Here is a 16,830-nt window from a genome sequence, read left to right on the forward strand (position 1 = left end):
GCATTAAATCACAATGTACAACACATTAAGTACAGAGATCCTGCATGAGGAGTAAGTGCACAGTGACTCCTGTTTTTGACTTAACAAATTGACATTCTTGTTTATGGCGTCAGTAATCACCCTAGGCTCTTGTCATGAGTTGCCAAGGCTACGGAGGCCTTTTGAGTTCGCCAACTCTGATCTTATTTAGACAAGGTCATAGAGTGTTCAATTCTTTACATACTTTCTTTTCAACTTCTTCCTCTCTGATCTTATAGTTTAAGAAATAGACCCAGTGGCCAGCGCTGTGGCATAGCAGGTAAAGTCACTGCCTGCAGTGCCGGCATCCCATATGGATGCTGGTTCAAGTCCCAGCTGCTCCACATCTGATCCAACTCTCTGCTATGACCTGGAAAAGCAGTAGAAGGTAGATAGCCCAAGTACTTGGGCCCCTGTACCTGGATGGGAGACCTGGAAGAAGCTCCTGGCTCCTGGCTTCAGATCGGCCCAGCTGTGGCTGTTGTGGCCATCTGGGGAGTGAACCAACAGATGGAAGACTCTCTCTCTGCCTCTGTCTCTCTGTAACTCTGCCTTTCAAATAAATAAATAAATCTTGAAAGAAAAAAAAAGAAACAAACAAACAAACAGACCCAGAGAGGTTAAATAGTGTCTCCAAATCATAAAACTAGTATATGGCAGAACAAGAGAATGAGCCCAGGCCTTTTTTAAAAAGACTGATTTATTTATTTGAAAGTCACAGTTTCAGAGAGGGAATAAGAGGAGAGACAGAGAGATTTTCCCATGTGTCTCCATGTGGGTGCAGGAGCCCAAGCACTTGGGACATCTTCCATTGCTTTCCCAGGTGCATTAGCAGGGAGCTGGATTGGAAGGGGCAAAGCCCTTCTGCCATAAACCGGCACCCATATGGGATGTTGGCATCACAGGCAGCGGCTTTATCTGCTACGCCATAGCGCCGGCCTCTCCCCCAGTCCTCTCAACCCAGGTCTTTCTGACTTAACTGTTCTTTGTACTGTAATGTGCTTTCCTCTTGCCTTAAGGTGGAGATTCATGGAAGAGAGCCCTATTCACTGTCATTTGAAATTGGACCCAATTATATTCTCTTCATGAGTGGCACAGAAAAGGATTTTTGCCAGATAGAAATCAAATGAATACTTGTTTCCACTGCCTTGCAGACTCAGGGCTTTAAAAGAAGCAAAAACAAATAGTAGGTTATTTCCCAGACACCTGAAGATCAAGGTCACCCTGCTTGGCTTAGAACAGAGGCTCTTCCACATCAGGTCTGCCTGTCTTTAGCCTCACTGCCACTCCCCCCACCCTCATCAGTCATTTGAATGATCTCAGTTATCCTGTTGCTACTCTGCCTGTGCCCATACGTTCCCTTTGCTTGGATGCCCTTCTCTTCACCTGATGGTCCTGTTGCTGCTACACCTCAAAACTTGGGTCACACATCACTGCTGGGATTTGGGTGGCCTTTCTCTTGCTCCTTGAATAGCCAAGTCAACAGAAGGGGGGCCTTGGATTTGAAATCGCCTTCTGTTATTTGCTGACTTAATGATCAAAGCCAAAACCTCAGCTTTCTCGTTTATAAAAAGGGTATACTAGTCCCACAGGCTTATCATAAAGATTGAATTAAATAGTCTTTGTAGAACAGAACATGGTAAAAGTTCAGTAATTGGCAGCAGCTGTTAACTCGTGGCTTCTCTCAAATCATCAGTCATTTTATGTCATTGTTTTATTTGGAAGTGATTGGAGGGTTGTTGATATACATCAAACACATGAAATCTAAAAATCTTTTTAGTTATGGGGCCAGCATTGCTGTGTAGCCATTAAAGCCACTGCCTGAAATGCAGGTAATCCTAGTTCGAGTCCAGGCTGCTCCACTTCCTATCCAGCTCCCTGCTAATGCACCTGGGAAAGCATCGCAAGGTGGCCTAAGTCAGGTGAAGTTCTTGGTTTCTGCCTGGCTCAGCCCTGGCTGTTGCAACCACTTGGGGAGTGAACTAGCAGATGAAAGATCTCTCACTTTCTCTCGCTGTCTCTCCCTTTCTCTGTAGCTCTGCTTTCTTTTTTTTAAAGATTTATTTATTTATTTGAAAGGCAGAGTTACAGAGAGGCACAGGCGGAGAAAGAGAAAGAAGTCTTTCATCCGCTAGTTCACGCCCCAGATGGCCACAACGGTCAAAGCTGCACCGATCTGAAGCCAGGAGCCTGGAGCTTCCTACAGATCTCCCATGCAGGTGCAGGGGCTCAAGGACTTGGGCCATCTTCTACTGCTTTCCCAGGCCATAGCAGAGAGCTGGATCAGAAGAGGAGCAGCCGGGACTAGAACCGGCACCCATATGGGATGCCAGCACTTCAGGTGGAGGCTCTATCCACTATGCCACAATGCTGGCCCCTCTGCTTTCAAATAATAAAATAAATCTTTTTTTTTTTTTTTTTTTGACAGGCAGAGTAGACAGTGAGAGAGAGAGAGACAGAGAGAAAGGTCTTCCTTTGCTGTTGGTTCACCCTCTAATGGCCGCCGCGGTAGCGCGCTGCGGCCGGCGCACCGCGCTGTTCCGATGGCAGGAGCCAGGTGCTTCTCCTGGTCTCCCATGGGGTGCAGAGTCCAAACACTTGGGCTATCCTCCACTGCACTCCCTGGCCACAGCAGAGAGCTGGCCTGGAAGAGGGGCAACCGGGACAGGATCGGTGCCCCAACTGGGACTAGAACCCGGTGTGCCGGCGCCGCAAGGTGGAGGATTAGCCTGTTGAGCCACGGCGCCGGCCAATAAAATAAATCTTTAAAGAAAAAAAAACTTGTTAGTTCTTGTTAGTGATATGTATCAGAAATGTTTGGGATTTTGTATAATCTTCAGAAAAAGTGTTAGAAAAAAAAATGGAATATAGAATACCTTGGCTTTGATTTAGGTAAGGCCTGCAGGAGAGCCCTGAGTTGGTCAGTTGGGGGATCATTTAGCTCTCTGATAGAAAACCACTTTTCTTTTTAATGTTGTAAATGTATTTATCTTCATTTTATTTGGAAGGCAGAGAGAGATAGGTGGAGAGAGATTTCCCATATGTGGATTTGTTCCCTAAATGCCTGCAAAAGTCAGCTGGGCCAGGCTGAAGCCAGGCGCCTAGAACTCAATCCAGGTCTCCCACATGGGTGGCAGGGAGCCAGGTATTTGAGCTATCATCTGCTGCCCTCCTAGGTTGAGTGTTAGCAGGAAACTGGATCAGAAGTGGAGTAACCAAGACTGGAACGAGGCACTGATATGGGGTGTGAGTGTCCAACAGTGGGCCAGACATCCACCACTAAAACACATTTTGTTGCACAGACATTTCTTCTAATCACTCTTCCTCTTTTCCCTTAGATTACAGAGCTGAAGGCTGATTTTCAGTACCAGGAATCTCAAATGAGGGCCAAAATGAACCAGATGGAGAAAACCCACAAAGAAGTCACAGAACAGTTGCAGGTGACTGCTTAAGTTATATGTAACTCTGATGTATGTAGGTGTTTGGGAGGTGTTTAAGATTGGTTGAGGGGCTGGTGTTGTGATGCAATGGGTTAAGCTGAAGCCTGCAATTCTGGCATCCCGTATGGGTGCTGGATCATGTCCCGGCTGCTCCACTTCCAATCCAGCTCCCTGCTAATGTGCCTGGGAAAGCAGCAGAAGATGGCCCAAGTTCTTAGGCCTTTGCACCCATGTGGAAGACCTGGATGAAGCTCTTGGCTTTGGCTTGGTTCATCCCTGGCCATTGGGCCATTTGGGGAGTGACCTCGAGGATGGAAAAATCTATCTCTTCCTTTCCCTCTCTGTAACTCTGCCTTTCAAATTAAAACAAACAAATAAAAGATTTACTGAAATAGAGAAAGAGAGATATCTTCTGTCTGCCTGTTCTCTCTCCAAATGCCTGCAGTGCAACAGCCAGGGCTGAGCCGGGCTGAAGCCAGGAGCCAGGAACTCCATCCAGGTATCCTACTTGGATGGCAGGAACCCAAGTACTTGGTCCATCACCTGCTACCTCCCAGGGTGTTCATTAGTAGGAAGCTAGATCTGAAGTGGAGTAGCCAGGATTCGATTCCAGGCACTAATATGGGAGGCAGGCCTCCAAAGTGTTGGCTTAATATGCCTGATTGTTTTTAAATGATCTTCTCTTAGATTTCTTTTTTCTCTAAGCATTGATGAATCACACTAATCTTTCTTTTAGATATATTTTGTTGTTTTACTCTTGGGTGTGTTCTGATCTTTTCTCCTTAAAAAACAGTGGAATTTTTTTTATTTTTTAATAAACCAGTTGTATGAATTATGAATTCTGTTTTTCGCCCCCATGAAAGTACTCCCTGGCTTGTTTTTGTTGTTTTAAATTTGTGAGGTAGAGTTACAGACAGAGAGAGGAAGAGGCACAGAGGAGGTCTTCATCCACTGGTTCACTCCCTAAATAGTCACAATGGCTGGAGCTGGGCCAGTGCAGAGCCAGGAGCCAGGGGCTTCTTCCAGGTCTCCCACATGGGTGTAGGGGTCCAAGCATTTAGGCCATCTTTCACTGCTTTCCCGGGCCATTAAGAGAGCTGGATCAGAAGAGGAGCAGCCAGGACATGAACCAGTGCCTATATGGGATGCCAGCATTGTAGGCAGAGGCTTAACCTACTATGCCACAGTGCTGGCCCCGGTTTGTTCTTATTACATGAAGCATCCATTTGTAACAATGAGTCCCAAGAGATTGAGGTAGGCTGATTAACCTGCAGCGGTTTTTGCTGAGCCAAGTGTGAAGTCCTAGAACTTTTTGTTGTTTTCCATCTCTAGAATTATTCCTCTCTTCCTGACCCCCTACATTGTCTTTGCATCTACACTTATCTACACTTATCTACTTTGCATCTATCCTGCTAAAGGTTCTTCTTGGCTGATTTTTTTTTTTTTTTTTTTTTTTTTTTTTTTTTAGGCCAAGAACCGAGAGCTCCTGAAGCAAGCAGCAGCCTTGTCCAAGAGTAAGAAATCTGAGAAGTCAGGAGCTATAACCTCACCATGATAGACCACAGGGAGGCGCTCCAGCGACAGCACATGGAGTCATCCGGGGTTAGAGTTGGAGACCTGGCTGTTCTCTGGGAATTGCAAGCTTTCTTAAGAAATCTCTATTTTATTACAGTTATCCTTCTTTGTGTGACTGCAGTGGGCTGAGTGGGGACACCTGCATTCTGGCTGCATGCTTGAGTGTGTGGGCTTTCGAGCTCCTCTCTTTCTCCTCTCCCTCTCTGTCCCATCCCCATATCCCCGCCCATCTGCTCCTCTCTCTCTCTCTCTCTCTCTCTCTCTCTCTCTCTCGGTACTCCTCTTTGGTTTTGTTTGTTTGTTTTTGTGGTGGTAACTGCTCCGTGTTATGTGCAGAAGGTTGCTTTCGTCCATCACTGCATCCTGCCATACCCGTGAGCCACTAGCTTGGTGTTAATCACGTATCACTGCCGCCCTCTGAACTTCGAAAACTGCCACCTTCTGACTTGGTACAATGGAAGAGGCTTTCTCTCAAAAAAAAAAAAAAAAAAAAAAATTGCTTCAGGGTATATTCTTGGGTTTTTTTCCAGGTATATTATGTATGAACTTTGTACTATGTATAGCCAGAGTTTTATTTATTTTTTAAAACAAGAAACTTTTTCTTGAAAAAGGAGTAACAGTAGACTAGCCTGTTCTTGTAAAAGCAGCGCCTCTTGAAACAAAGAACAGTCCTGTCCTCTAGCTTTTAGTAAAGAGTCAGATCTTCTGTTGATACCTTGGAGTCTCTGAAAACTGATTGCTGAGGTGAACAATTTCAATACATAAGTGTGGAGTTAAGTGCCTTTTGGAGGATTTCTTGGAAGAGCATTTAAGGAGATGCTTAAGGGAGGGAGCAAAGATTTAGCAGTCTGTCTTTTTAAGTAAGGGCAGAGAAAAAAGTCGTCCAGGTTGTACTGGACACTTCCCTCCTCACCTCTTTCCTGATTGTTTTTTGTGATTGCTTTTAAATTCTCACTGCCACTTCTTTTTGAAAGAAGACTTTTACTTCTTATCTCAGTTTTTTTTTTTTTTTAACATGAGCAAATTCAAAACAGGATAATATTTGAACTGTAAGAGTATTTCTGGGGTTCGTACAGCTGCTCAGGTGTGGACTCTGCATCTGATTGGGAGAAATCCTATCACTGTACCTTCTCCCCACTCCTCCTCACTCATCCAGCCCGTACACTCCCTGCTGTCAGTGGAAAAAGAGTGAAAACGGGCTTCTCAGGAGCAGCTGGAGTGCAGCCAGAGCGGTGTGTGCCCTGTCTTCCTCTCTTGATCCAGTGGGCACATGGATTTGCTTTTCCAGAAAGGGGATGGATTTGCACTGGTAGCCACACTCACAGGTCCTCTGTGTGCTGTTTCTGAAAGGAATTAGGGAGGGAGTCATGTGCCATAAAACAGCAAAACCAACGACCCTGGAGTCGCCAATGCAGGAGAGCACAAGTAGAGGTCGTTGTGATGGCAGCGGGCCTTGGCACCTCCGCGCTGGGGTGGTAGGCATAGCTTACTAGAAGTGTCCTAAAAGCAGGTGCTCTGTGATTTGTGGTGGCATTCTCCTGAGTCTGGAGCCCTGCACAGAACTGGACAGAGATGTGGAAATAGGAAAGGGATGCAGTGGACCGTGTTGCTTCTGTGTCACCCAGGGAGTCATGGACTTTTCCCCTATGAGCAAGGGAAATGACAGCGCTACATAGTTCTGTAACTTTTTGAATGAGAAACTTTTAGGTAAAGATCAACTGTGAGATAATATTTTTCAGATGCATTTGCATTGACCTTGGGGAGATTTGCAAAATTGAGTTTTTTTTTTTTTTTTAATTTTAAAGACTGAAAAACTCTGTTATGTGAAGTATAAACAATATGAAAACATGTTTAGTTTTATACAAAAGTCTTTTTTTTAAGGTCTTAGCATTTAATAAAAAGCAAATCCACACATTTTCTAACTTTCCATAAGTTCCTAAAAGGGAAGGAAGAAACCTCAGTCTTGAAATTTTGATTTTTAAAAATCATGGCACTGTTTTACCATGAAATTGAGTAGCTAACTTTTGGTAACACTTTTTGTTTCTTTGTATGTTTGTAATAATGGACATTTTAAAACACAGGAATGTTTTGGTTTGTACAGACTTTGACAAATGTGTGTTAATAAAAATTCATATTGACTCAAATATCCTAGTTTTTGTTTTTATCTGTTTCTTGCTGGCTCATTGATAGACATATCCTATTATCCTTTTTTTTTTTTTTTTTTGCCAGGCAGAGTGGACAGTGAGAGAGAGAGAGAGAGAAAGGTCTTCCTTTTGCCGTTGGTTCACCCTCCAATGGCCGCCACGGCTGGCACACTGCGGCTGGTGCACCACACTGATCTGAAGGCAGGAGCCAGGTGCTTCTCCTGGTCTCCCATGGGGTGCAGGGCCCAAGCACTTGGGCCATCCTCCACTGCCTTCCCGGGCCATAGCAGAGAGCTGGCCTGGAAGAGGGGCAACCGGGACAGAATCCAGCACCCCGACCAGGACTAGAACCCGGTGTGCCGGCGCCGCAAGGCGGAGGATTAGCCTATTAAGCCACTGTTTTCTAGGTTTAGCCTGTTGAGCCACGGCGCCGGCCGCTATTATTCTTTTAAACCTAGAAAACAGTTTCTCTTACTTGTAGACTAAAAACATTAAAAAACTAACTGCTGATAAGGAGTTTCATGTCCATCAAAGAATTAACTCGTTCTCTCTGTCCCTTCTGTAATTTTATTTATCCAGTTTAAATGTTTGTTTTGTGATAGGCAATGGGCATACAGCAGTGAAAAAATCAACAAAGTTACTGTCCTCACAGGGCTTCCACTTAGTGAAATACTGGACAACACCAAACACCATTGCTCCTTGAGTTTTACATTAACCATTACTATTCAAAAAATAACACAGGATGAATCTTCATAAGGTATGAGTGAAAGCTTTCTGAGAGGCCATCTCAAAAGGAGGAGAGAAACAGCCCTGCTGCCGACTAGCAGGTTTTAAAATTAGAAACAGGTGTCTCTCAAACACTGTCATTGTTACATCCTGGTCATTCTCTTCTGTAAACTCAGTGGACTTTCTTAAGATAAGTTGAAATTTAGCTTCGTAGACAGTTTCTGACCACCTCTATTGTGTTGATTTCTCCATTTATCAGCCTATAAAAACCACTCTAAGTTAAGAATATACACAGAGCAGGGTGTCATCCAGCACTTCAGGGCGGTCTTCAAGTACCCTTACCCTCAAAACAATTTAGCAAACTTGGCCTCCATCCTTTGCAGTGTAAGACCATGTGTTCCCTGCAGTCTAGCTGTCCTCAACAGATGGCCAGCTCGAAGATCTGGAGGAAGGGCCATTCTCAGGAAAATCAAAACTTAGGAGTTCCGGAGCTATTGGGTTATCACTGCTGTATAACATGACCCCAAAGTCTAGTGGCTTCAGGCCGGCACCGTGGCTCAACAGGCTAATCCTCCGCCTTGCGGCGCCGGCACACCGGGTTCTAGTCCCGGTCGGGGCACCGATCCTGTCCCGGTTGCCCCTCTTCCAGGCCAGCTCTCTGCTGTGGCCAGGGAGTGCAGTGGAGGATGGCCCAAGTGCTTGGGCCCTGCACCCCATGGGAGACCAGGAGAAGCACCTGGCTCCTGCCATCGGAACAGCGCGGTGCGCCGGCCACAGCGCGCTACCGCGGCGGCCATTAGAGGGTGAACCAACGGCAAAGGAAGACCTTTCTCTCTGTCTCTCTCTCTCTCTCACTGTCCACTCTGCCTGTCAAAAAAATTAAAAAAAAAAAAAAAAAAAAAGTCTAGTGGCTTCAAACACCCATTTCAACCTAGATCCTGTTGGTCAAGAATTTGGGCAAGGCACTTGGGTGACATGTTTCTGTTCCTTGATGTCTGGATTCTCACAGCTGGGAAGATTCAAAAGCTGAGGGCCAGCTTCATCTCTGGAGGCTTTGTTTATTGGTACCATATCTAGTGCCCGAGCTGGCATGACTAGAGGTCTCGTAGTGCTGATTGGAGCGCCTACGTGACCTCTCCATATAACTTGACTTCCCACAGCATGGTGGCCTCCAAGCTCCTTACTTGGTAGCTCAGGACTCCAAGCACAAGTGTTGCAAAGCTGAAGGTACATGACATCTGACCTGTCCTCACAGGTCACATAACCTCACTTCACCATACTGTTGGTTGAACCGGTCAGAAGGCCTGACTCAAGGAGAGGTTGCCAGGATCCCCTCTCTTGTTAGAAGGATGACAAGGCAGAAGGGTGTGTGGGGTTGGAGGCCATTGTGGTGACTACCATAAAATACAAATTTGCCACACACAAACGGAATTTGGAACTAAACTGGATCTCAGCAAGGCAGAAGTGGTGATGTGGGGGAGTCCAATCGAAAAGGAAACAAAGTTGCTAAGCCTCGGCTGGACAAGGCCGCTAAGCCTTTGCTCGAGTTTGCCGTACTTCCGCATCTCAGTCACTCAGCATTTCCAACAATCCAAGATGGCCCCCAGGGGAGGTACCTAGCCTGACAGGAGACTTCCGTATTCATGAACAGTATGTGTCCTCGGTTGTGATTGGCCCTTGAGGGCGTGCCCGGCTCGTGTCCTGCCTGACCTTTCAGTTGGTTGGCTCGGTTCCTTTGTGCCCTGGACAGCCCCCTTACTGTGTCTATAAAAGCTCTTCCCCTCCCAATAAAGTCGAGAACCCGGCTGCGCCCTGGGCAGTGACTGATCTCCCGGCTCTGGTGTGATTCCTTTGCCGCCGACACTCATCATCCCGCTCGGCCCCCGAGCTCCCCAGGCTGGCCCTGAGGAGCTCTATCGGACCTGCTGACCCGTAGCGAGCAGCATGGTGATGTCTTACGTCCTACCTTAGACATCATATTCCATCATTTCTGCACTGTTCTGTTTGTCATGGAGGTCAGTTACCCACAGTATAATTTATATACTGTGTATATAAATATACACACTATATATATATAGTGTCCCTACAGCAACAGACACAGGGCATGTGGGAAGGGACTACCTAGGTGCATTAAACCAGGCAGTTAAGATGAGACAAGATGGGGTAGGCGCTGTGTCACAGTTAAGCCTCTACCTGTGGTGCCAACATCCTATGTGGGCACTGGTTTGAGTCCTAACTGCTCCGTTTTCAATCCAGATGCCTGCTAATGGCCTGGGAAAGCAGTGGAAGATGGCTCAGGCCATAGCAGAGAGCTGGATCGGAAGTGGAGCAGCCAGGATTCGGACTGGTGCCCATATGGGATGCTGGCACTGCAGGCGGCGGCTTTACCCACTGCACTACAGCATTGGCCCCAGCATTTAGCTTTGTGGTTAAGACAGCTACACCTCAGAGTACCTAATGCTCAGCTCCAGCTCCTGTCTCCAGCTTCCTCCTGGTGCAGACCTTGGGAGGCAGCAGTGATGACTCAAGTGATTGCGTTGCAGTCACTCATGGGAGATGTGGATTGAGTTCCCAGTCCCTTGCAAGGGTCTGGGGAGTGAACCATTGGATGAGTTTTTTTTCTCATTCATTCACACTCTTTCTTTCTGCCTCAAAAAAAAAAAAAAACTTAAAAAAAAATTTGTGGGGACATGCGTTGTTGTACGATGGGTTAAGCTGTAGCTTGGGATATCTGCCTTCCTTATCCAGTGTAGATTCGAGTTGTGGCTACTCTGTATCTGATTCAGCTTCCTCCTAATGTGCCTGGGTAGGCCAGGAGCGCAGAACTCTATCCAGGTCTCTCAGGTGGCTGGCAGGGACCCAAGAACTTGAACCATCATCTGCTGCTTCCCAGGGTGTGCATTAGCAGGAAGGTGGGTTGGAAGAAGGATTCAATTCTAGGCACTCTGATGTGGGACATATGCTTCCCAAGCAGAGGCTTAACCCACTGTGCCACAGTAGCTACCCCTCTTCCCATATTCTGACTTTAATAATATCGTTTAATTTTTGCCAATCATAAGCAATAAAAATGGAATAGCAGAGGCTCTACTCATTTTGTGCCTGGCTTCTTTAGCTACACATTATATTTGGAAGAGATCATCCATCTTGCTCACCCAGTAAATCTTTTTTTTTCCCCCTAAGATATATTTATTTGAAAAGCAGAGTTATAGAGAAAGAGAGAGAGAGAGCAAGAGGGAGCGAGTGAGCAAGAGAGATCTTTCATCTGCTGGTTTGCTCCCCAAATGGCTTCAATGGCTGTGGCTGGGCCAAGCCAAACCCAGATGCCTGGGACTCCATCATGGCGGCAGGGGCCCAAGCTCTTAGGCCATCTTTTGTTGCTTTCCCAGGCACATTAATAGGGAGCCGGATCAGCAGTGAAGAAGCCAGGATTCCAGCCAAGGCCTGTACGGGATGCCAACATCACAAGTGGTGCTTAACTCACTGCATTATAACACTGGCCCCTATTCATTATTTCTGTGCCCTATCATGTCATAGTTTATCTACTCTGCTATTGATAGCTATTCAGGCTGTTTCCAATTTGAAATTAGTAAAAATAAATGCTACTATGGTCTTCTTCACACAGTCTTCACATTGTAGTTTCCAAACTGGAGACAATCCAAGTGCCCATTAATAATAGTCAAATTGAAATGCATTCATGTGCTGAACTACTACTTGGTAATAAAAAAGACCAAACTACTGATATGTGCAATATCATGGGCAAATCTCAAAAACATTGTGTAACTGAAACAAGCCAAACACTAAAGAATACATCAAGTATGAAGTCCAAGATAGGCAAAACTAATTGGCAGTGATTAAAAAAATCAGAAAGTGATTTCTGGAGATGAGGGAAATCGATTGGAAAGAAGCATAAGTCAAGGGAGTTTTCTGGCGTGATGATGAGAATGCTCTTTATCTTGGATTAGGTGGTAGTTACATGGGTGTATACAAGCACCAAATTTCATTGAACCACACTTAATGTCTGGGCATTCTATTGCATATCAGTTATAACTCAAAAATTAAGTTCAAAAAATACTGTTTAGTTTTAAAAATTTGCTGCTATGAACTATCCGTGGTTTTTGAAATACTTCTGTGTGTGTGCAGGTAGACGTAGAATGCCGGCTCTACTGCTCACCAGCTATGTGACATTGGGAAAATACCTAGAGTCCCTAGAGAACACTAGTTTCCTTATCTATGTCAATGCGCTAACCTTGCTTGATGGGTGCAAACATGTGAAGATTATTTCATTAATTAACAAAAGGACAGAGAGCTGGCAGACTTTTTATTTGTTTTGTTTTGTTTGTTTTTTGACAGGCAGAGTGGACAGTGAGAGAGAGAGAGACAGAGAGAAAGGTCTTCCTTTTCGCCGTTGGTTCACCCTCCAATGGCGGCACACCGTGCCGATCTGAAGGCAGGAGCCAGGCGCTTATCCTGGTCTCCCATGGGGTGCAGAGCCCAAGTGCCTGGGCCATCCTCCACTGCACTCCCTGGCCACAGCAGAGAGCTGGCCTGGAAGAGGGGCAACCGGGACAGAATCCGGCGCCCCGACCGGGACTAGAACCCGGTGTGCCGGCGCCGCACAGCTGAGGATTAGCCTGTTGAGCCGTGGCGCCAGCCCAGACTTTTTTTTTTTTTTTAAAGAATTATTTTATTTCTTTGAAAGAGTTACAGAGAGGGGTAGAGCCAGAGAGAAAAGTCTTCCATTCTGCTGGTTCATTCCCCAAATGAACGCAATGGCCAGAGCTGAGCTGATCCGAAGCCAGGAGTCAGGAGCTTCCTCCAGGTCTCACACGCAAGTGCAGCAGGGTCCCAAGCACTTGGGCCATCTTGTACTGCCTTCCCAGGCCACAGCAGAGAGCTGGATCGGAGGAGGAGCAGCTGGGACTTGAACTGGCGCCCATATGGGATACTAGCACTGCAGTCTGGGGCTGTAACCCACTGTGCCACAGCGCCGGCTCCAGACCTTATTTATTTATTTATTATTTATTTTTTGACAGGCAGAGTGGACAGTGAGAGAGAGAGAGACAGAGAGAAAGGTCTTTCTTTACCGTTGGTTCACCTTCCAATGGCTGGCGCATCACGCTGATCCGAAGCCAGTAGCCAGGTGCTTCTCCTCGTCTCCCATGCGGGTACAGGGCCCAAGCATTTGGGCCATCCTCCATTGCACTCCCAGGCCATAGCAGAGAGCTGGCCTGGAAGAGGGGCAACCAGGACAGAATCCGGCGCCCCGACCAGGACTAGAACCCAGGGTGCCAGCGCCGCAGGTAGAGGATTAGCCTATTGAGCTGCGGCGCCGGCCCCAGATCTTATTTTTTAAAATCATAGATTTTCAGAAGATGTTCTCTTTGAAATATTGATAAGGGCAGAATATTCCATTTTTATCTGGAAGATCTGAATTATTCTGACACAAAGAACTGGCCTTAATTTCTAACCCAGATGCAGAGTTTCAGATAAGGGGTTTCCAGATACAACATGGTAGTTTCCAAGGAAACGGGATCCTGAGTCCTTTTGTTAGTTTAGGTCTGATGATGTGCTTTGAAAATATCAAAGCACTGCTTCTTTTATACTTTACCTACACTCTGTGTTTTCCTCAATCCTGGAGTCACCCCTCTCTTCCCATGAGTGGTGATATACCGCTGATTCTCCAAGTGCGCAGTCTCCTTTGTGGTAGGTTAGAAAACTTCACTTTGTCACACTACAAGTGGTTTGTATCCGATGGGCTTTCCTTTAGGGGTCACTGATAATGTATGTAAAACATATTTGCACTGCCTGGTACCTAAGGGGCATTTAAAAGGACTGACCATTTTTTATTATTCCTATGTTACTACAAAATGGTTTATTTGACATCTAGTATTTGCAAGGCACAGATTTACTGCTCCGAAAGATGCACAGATGGAAAACCACTTTTATTCTGCATAGAGAAATAAAACAACAACTATATTTTCAATTCCTAGGAGAAAAAAAAAATCTTTCCTGAACTTCACTTTAAATAGCGTCACATGTAAATGAAAAATTCCCAAGACTATTGTATTGGTTAAAAAGTACAATTTACATGATTTGCTATAAGATTTGACACAAAACTATGGGTTCTAAGAAGCAGGGTTTTGATCATCAAAGCAAGAGCCCTCAGTGATATCTTTTTCTATAGATTAAAAAAATGCTCTCATAAATGCACGAATGAAAAATAAAGATAACCCGGCTTTGTAAAGCTCCAAGGCGGAATACAGAGCCATTCACACAGGTCCTGCCCACACAGGCAAGCTGCTTCCTTTCTTTGCATTCCCCAGAGATTGCAAAGAGGCTGGAATGGGGTGAGGCTGGCGCACAGAGGAAGCACTGCCAGTTCCCCTTCACTTTTCATCTGAGCCTCCCAAACCAAAATCCTACCCACATCTTTCCTTCTACCATAGGCGCCCCAAATGCAGTCTTCTATGGGAACGTGATGGTCCTGCACTCTAAACTACTTAAGGGAATGATTTTTAAATTTTAGGAGTCTAAACAAAGAGACTGTTATGCGGCGGTGTTGTGGTGTAGCAGGTTTAGACGCTGCCTGTGACTCCGTCGTCCCATATGGGTACTGGTTCTATCCCGACTGCTCCAATTCCCATCCAGCTCCCTGATAATGACCTGGGAAAAGCAGTAGAGGATGGCTCAAGTCCTTGGGCCCCTATCCCCATGTGGGAAACCTGGATGAAGCCTCTGGCTTTGGCCTGGCCAGGTGCTGACCATTTGTGGTCATCTAAGGGGGTGAACCAGCAGATGCAAGGTCTCTCTCTGCAACTCTGCCTTTCAAATAAGTAAATATTTTTTTTAAAAATAACTATTATGTCTCTTAAACATGTGAATAGAGCACCATTCCTTGCTGTGAAACAGCTTATGAATAAGTGAATTGCAGTGAGGATTCATACATAGTACATTTTCACCAAATAAAAGTGAATTGGAGGGGCTGGCACTGTGGTGTAGTAGGTAAAGCCGCCACCTGCAGTGGCAGCATCTCATATGGGCGCCGGTTCGAGTCCCTGCTGCTCCACTTTCCATCCAGCTTTCTGTATGGCCTAGGAAAGCAGTAGAAGATGGCCCAAGTACTTGGGCCCCTGCATCTGCATGGGAGACCCGAAAGAAGCTACTGGCTCCTCCTGGCTTCGGATTGGCCCAGCTCCAGCCTTTGTGGCCATCTGGGGAGTGAACCAACGGATGTCTCTCTGCTTCTTCTACCTCTGCCTCTGTAACTTTGCCTTTCAAATAAATAAATCTTTAAAAAAAAAAAAAGTGAATTGGAAACCATAAAAGTCCTCCACAAATACCAAAGCCTTAGAGGATGGAAGCAGAGTGAGGAATTCTGGGTGACAGTGTGTTACAGATCTGAGTTTCTCCCATATTTGGCCTGAATTCTCAAAACACTGGGGCTGAGATCATCTGGTACAAATCGTAGGGGAATCAAAAATTCTTGTCTCCTGTCACTGTGCTCTGGCGAGAAAGACCGCCACCCGAGCTCATCGAAACTCGGTCCCCAAACTGGGTGACGTCACCGCCCCGCCCCGCATCCCTAAGCCTGGGGGAGCCCAGTCTCGAAGACACAGCGCCAGCGCCAGGGCCACTTCCAGCGGCGCCTGCGCACTGTGGGGGCGGGCGGGGCAGACGCATGCGCGCTGCGAGGGGGCGGGGATAGTGCGCACGCAGCCTCAGCCCCTTCCCCGCCCTTTCTCTTCCCGGTGTCCCAGCTTGCGGGTCCTGTCTGACGGCTGCTTCCGGTAGAAGCACCGTGCAGGGAGAGCTGGTCTCAGCTCCTCGTCATGTCCTACGGTCCTTTAGACTTGTACCGGAACCCGGGGCCCTCAGGGCCCCCGGTCCGGGACTTCAACAGCATCATCCAGACATGCAGCGGCAACATCCAGCGGATCAGCCAAGCCAGTGAGCCGGGGGGCCGAGCCGGGGGGCCGAGCCGGGGGGCGGGGGGCGTCCTGGAGACAGGCCTGGCCGAGGCCTCCGGGACGCGGAGCCCGGCTGCGGGTGCGGCCGGGGCCACGCCTGAGGCCGTCTCGGGCCTTGCACGCCGGGGGCGGCGGCGGCTGCCATCGCGAGGGTCCCGAGCCCCCGCGGAAGCTCGAGTTTCTTCTCGGAAGTCCGGTCGGCTCCGGGCTGGGGTCGACACTGCGGCCCTGACAGCCCGAGGGTGGGAGGGGGCGTGTGGTCAGACCTGCGCGCTGACTTGGCGCCGCAGTGGCCGGCGAGTTTTTCCTGTCGTCGCCTTCCCCCCAGCCGGCTCGCCTTCCTCTTTGGCCGGTTTGGGTCGGGGGTTGTTTACTGGTTGAGGCTTTAGGTTTACATTCTGCCCGGCCCTCGGCTCCTCCGAAATCAGCAACTTTGAATTAAGGGAAGTGGGGAGTGCCTGTGTTTGGGTGACTTCATACACAGTTCTTCCTGTAGCGAATTCGAGAATCAGACACAGTGACTGCTATTTGAGGGGCTGGCATGGCTTCTGTTTTAATAAAGATGATTCACCAAAAACACTTCAATTTACGTTGTTTGTCTTCCATAGCAGAGAATGAGGGTGTGTTTTTGGACTTGAAGCAGATGGAGCTTTTTTCCCCTTCCTACTCCTTTGAACTAATCTGACCAACAGAGTAGCCTGGGGACAGGGGCCTCAGCCACATTAGGGGTGAGACACGGTGGAGGTAAGAACGCCACTGGTTGTCTTAACATTCCCTCCTCACCATTAGGGTCTGAGCGAGACGAGGTGAGTGAGGCAAACACAGGCTTTTCCTGTGGCTGAGAAAAAGCTCAGAGCCTTAGAAACTGCGGGCAGCAGCTTTCCCTGGGAGGCGTGGTGGTCATCCTTGTTTATGATCGTGTTTTTGTGAGCTTGGCTGCACTCTGTTAATAGGTAGAAC

General features: G+C 47.2%; 2 protein-coding genes across 3 annotated transcripts in view; both read left to right on the forward strand.

Annotated features, from left to right (window-relative positions):
• FAM76A (family with sequence similarity 76 member A) overlaps positions 1 to 7,166 on the forward strand; it is a 32,623-nt gene extending 25,457 nt beyond the window's left edge. For both annotated transcript variants that reach the window (XM_062190743.1, XM_062190744.1), the window contains 2 exons: positions 3,357 to 3,458; positions 4,927 to 7,166. In XM_062190743.1, the coding sequence (XP_062046727.1) occupies positions 3,357 to 3,458; positions 4,927 to 5,013 (189 nt within the window). In that variant the 3' untranslated portion in view covers positions 5,014 to 7,166. The remainder of the gene's footprint in view (positions 1 to 3,356; positions 3,459 to 4,926) is intronic.
• An 8,461-nt stretch (positions 7,167 to 15,627) lies between these two features.
• STX12 (syntaxin 12) overlaps positions 15,628 to 16,830 on the forward strand; it is a 40,276-nt gene continuing 39,073 nt past the window's right edge. Inside the window, exon 1 of the mRNA XM_062190745.1 lies at positions 15,628 to 15,850. Coding sequence (XP_062046729.1) covers positions 15,733 to 15,850 — 118 coding nt within the window. The 5' untranslated portion in view covers positions 15,628 to 15,732. The remainder of the gene's footprint in view (positions 15,851 to 16,830) is intronic.

Source organism: Lepus europaeus, chromosome 5, assembly GCF_033115175.1.
Source record: "Lepus europaeus isolate LE1 chromosome 5, mLepTim1.pri, whole genome shotgun sequence".
NCBI classification, from domain to species: Eukaryota; Metazoa; Chordata; class Mammalia; order Lagomorpha; family Leporidae; genus Lepus; species Lepus europaeus.